The sequence below is a fragment of the Humulus lupulus genome, chromosome X (genome assembly GCF_963169125.1).
Source record: "Humulus lupulus chromosome X, drHumLupu1.1, whole genome shotgun sequence".
Lineage (NCBI taxonomy): Eukaryota > Viridiplantae > Streptophyta > Magnoliopsida > Rosales > Cannabaceae > Humulus > Humulus lupulus.
In genome coordinates, this window is record NC_084802.1 from 3333635 (window position 1) to 3336354 (window position 2720).

Here is a 2720-nt window from a genome sequence, read left to right on the forward strand (position 1 = left end):
ACCGTAGGAATTAACTCCATATTTTGTTAAGTTTGTAAACAAAAATTATTTATAATTTTGCCTTTTAAATTCATTGCATATCTGCAATGTTTCCCTCAAAAAAATATTATGATTGCGAAAAAATTATAAATTAGAGTTAACTACTAATTAAATTAAATTCAAGAACTTAATCATTGAAAAAAAAAATTTAAGACACTCATACCATTTACTCTTTTAAGTACATATAAATAACAAATATTAATGTACTGATAATACTTGATTTGTTGTGATTGTGGGAATATAATTATATATTTGGTTTAGGAAAAGTGTTTATGTGTTGGTGGGAAAGAACACCAAGGCTGGTCATAGTGGACTCAGAGCTAATTAGATTGATATTAGCAGACAAAAATGGTGAGTTTGTAAAGCCACCGCAGAACCCTCTGGTGAATATTCTTCAATTAGGGCTTCCAACCCTGGTTGGAGAACAATGGTCCAAACGAAGAAGAATATTGGCCCCTGCTTTTCACCTTGAAAAGTTAAAAGTAATTCCCTAATCTTCTTTTTCTTTCTTTTATTCCGATGGAGACGTAACTATTGAAAACTATTTTCTCATTTTTCAAAATGTGTTCATTATTATTAACGTAACACTCTTCTGTAGAGAATGTTACCCGCATTTTCGACAAGTTGTTGTAGCTTAATTGAGCGGTGGAAAAAATTAACTAACTTTCGAGAGTTGACAGAAGTAGATGTAATGCAAGAGTTTCATATTCTTACCGTTGATGTTATTTCTCGAACGGCTTTCGGAAGTTGTTACGAGGAGGGTAAAAAGATATTTGAATTACAAAAACAACACTTTCCTTTATTGTTTGAAGCCTATTACAACACTTACATTCCAGGCTTCAGGTAATTTCTATTTTCTTAAATTTATTATCTCTCTCATTTATATACTCATAAGTTTCTTTACAAATTTTTTTAATAGTGTGTTTTACTAAAGGATGTCTTAGGGTTAATTAGGCTGTTAATTAGGGCTAGTTGAACATTTTGTAATGCCTTAGCATAAAAGCATTTTGAGGTCTTACTTCCACTTAATTTGCGACTTTATTTCTTATAGAAAGTAAAATAAAATTTTGAGTCCTTAAATTTATGCCTAATTTTCCAAATTGATGAGTTGGCCTTAAAAATATATTTATAACCTTTTGGAACTTGCGTTTTGTCTCATTACCTGTTTATAACTCCTCGTATTATAATGTCGTTTTTTTTCTTTCAATTTTTAGATTTGTACCTACAAAGAAGAACAGGAAAAGATATGAGTTGGACAATAAAATCAAAGCAATATTACACGATCTAATCAGAGATAGAACACAAGCCAAGCAAACTGAAGAAATGAATTTATTGGATTTACTTCTACAAAACACCAAATTAGGAAATGATAATATTGATGAGAATAATTGTTTGAGTATAAATGATGTGATAGAGGAGTGCAAATTATTCTACATAGCAGGGCAAGACACCTCAGCTAGTTTGCTGACGTGGACTATGGTTTCCTTGTCAATGCATCCCAATTGGCAAGAAAAGGCAAGAGAGGAAGTTCTCCAATTGTGTGGAATGAAAACCCCTACATTTGAAGCTATTAATCATCTTAAGATTGTAAGTATGTTCAAATTTTTTATTATTAATTGTACATTATTTTTAACCCCTAAAACTTTATAATTGAATATATTTGTAACAAATTGTAACAACCCACTTTTGAATTCTTATACATTATGTGTCTATTTAAGCCCTCTAAAAGATTTATAACATGTCTCAACTTGAACCCTAATCCTTCATCATAAGATGTTCTTAATTGTCAAGTTATTGGTACTAATTGATAATGAATTTTAATTATTTATTTTTTATAGGTATCGATGATATTGAATGAAGTTCTAAGGTTATACCCACCAGCTAGTATTCAATCACGATACACTAAACAAGAAACTAGGATTGGAGGAATGAAGATTCCAGCAGGAGTTGAATTAACCCTATTGATAGTTTCACTTCACCATGATCCTGAACACTGGGGCAATGATGCAGAAGAGTTCAATCCAGAGAGGTTTTCTGAGGGCGTGGGTAAGTCATCAAAGGCCTTCTACCCTTTTGGATGGGGACCAAGAATATGTTTAGGTCAAAACTTTGCTATGATTGAAGCAAAAATGGGTTTGGCTATGATTCTCCAAAACTTTTCATTTCACCTTTCTCCTTCCTACATTCATTCTCCTCGAAATGGAGTTACACTTCAACCGCAACATGGAGTTCCCATTATATTGCATCCTTTAAATAATTATTGAGAAATGTTGTGTTTGTGACCTGAATTCTAAAAGCTCAATTCTAGAAGCTCGCAATGGGAGATTTGTGTGATATTCGTTAGGTTTCCCTTTTGTACTTTCTCTAAGTTGTACTACAAAACACTATTGTATCATTTGTTCTGACATAATAGATTTATCTCCTCTATCTGTAGTGTTTTTATTTCGTCATGGTTTCTTCGTAAATTTGTGCATGTTTGTCTATTATATTTTTTAGAAGGAGTGCTCATTATGTTGAGTACCATATATTAATTCAAGTTTGTGACATAATAATAATTTTTATATAAATCCCACAATTATATCACTAAGATACACATAATATTTGTGATAGTCAGAATCTTATGATCCCACATCGCTTGGGGAAGGTCAAGTGTAATGATTCTGAGACTGTGTAGGTATGAG

At 31.7% G+C, this 2720-nt stretch overlaps 1 protein-coding gene across 1 annotated transcript; it reads left to right on the plus strand.

Annotated features, from left to right (window-relative positions):
* On the plus strand, positions 1-2446 carry LOC133803644 (cytochrome P450 CYP72A616-like). The gene is made up of 4 exons (XM_062241747.1): positions 1-521; positions 638-882; positions 1254-1626; positions 1878-2446. The coding sequence occupies exons 1-4, from the start codon at positions 312-314 to the stop codon at positions 2301-2303; spliced, it is 1254 nt and encodes a 417-aa protein (XP_062097731.1). The 5' UTR covers positions 1-311; the 3' UTR covers positions 2304-2446.
* Positions 2447-2720: the final 274 nt, after the last annotated feature.

Coding starts and splice junctions, on each gene's coding strand:
- LOC133803644 (XM_062241747.1), top strand. CDS start 312: ATGTGTTGGTGGGAAAGAACACCAAGGCTGGTCATAGTGGACTCAGAG. Junction 522..637: donor TTCACCTTGAAAAGTTAAAA/GTAATTCCCTAA, acceptor ACTCTTCTGTAG/AGAATGTTACCCGCATTTTC. Junction 883..1,253: donor ACTTACATTCCAGGCTTCAG/GTAATTTCTATT, acceptor TTCAATTTTTAG/ATTTGTACCTACAAAGAAGA.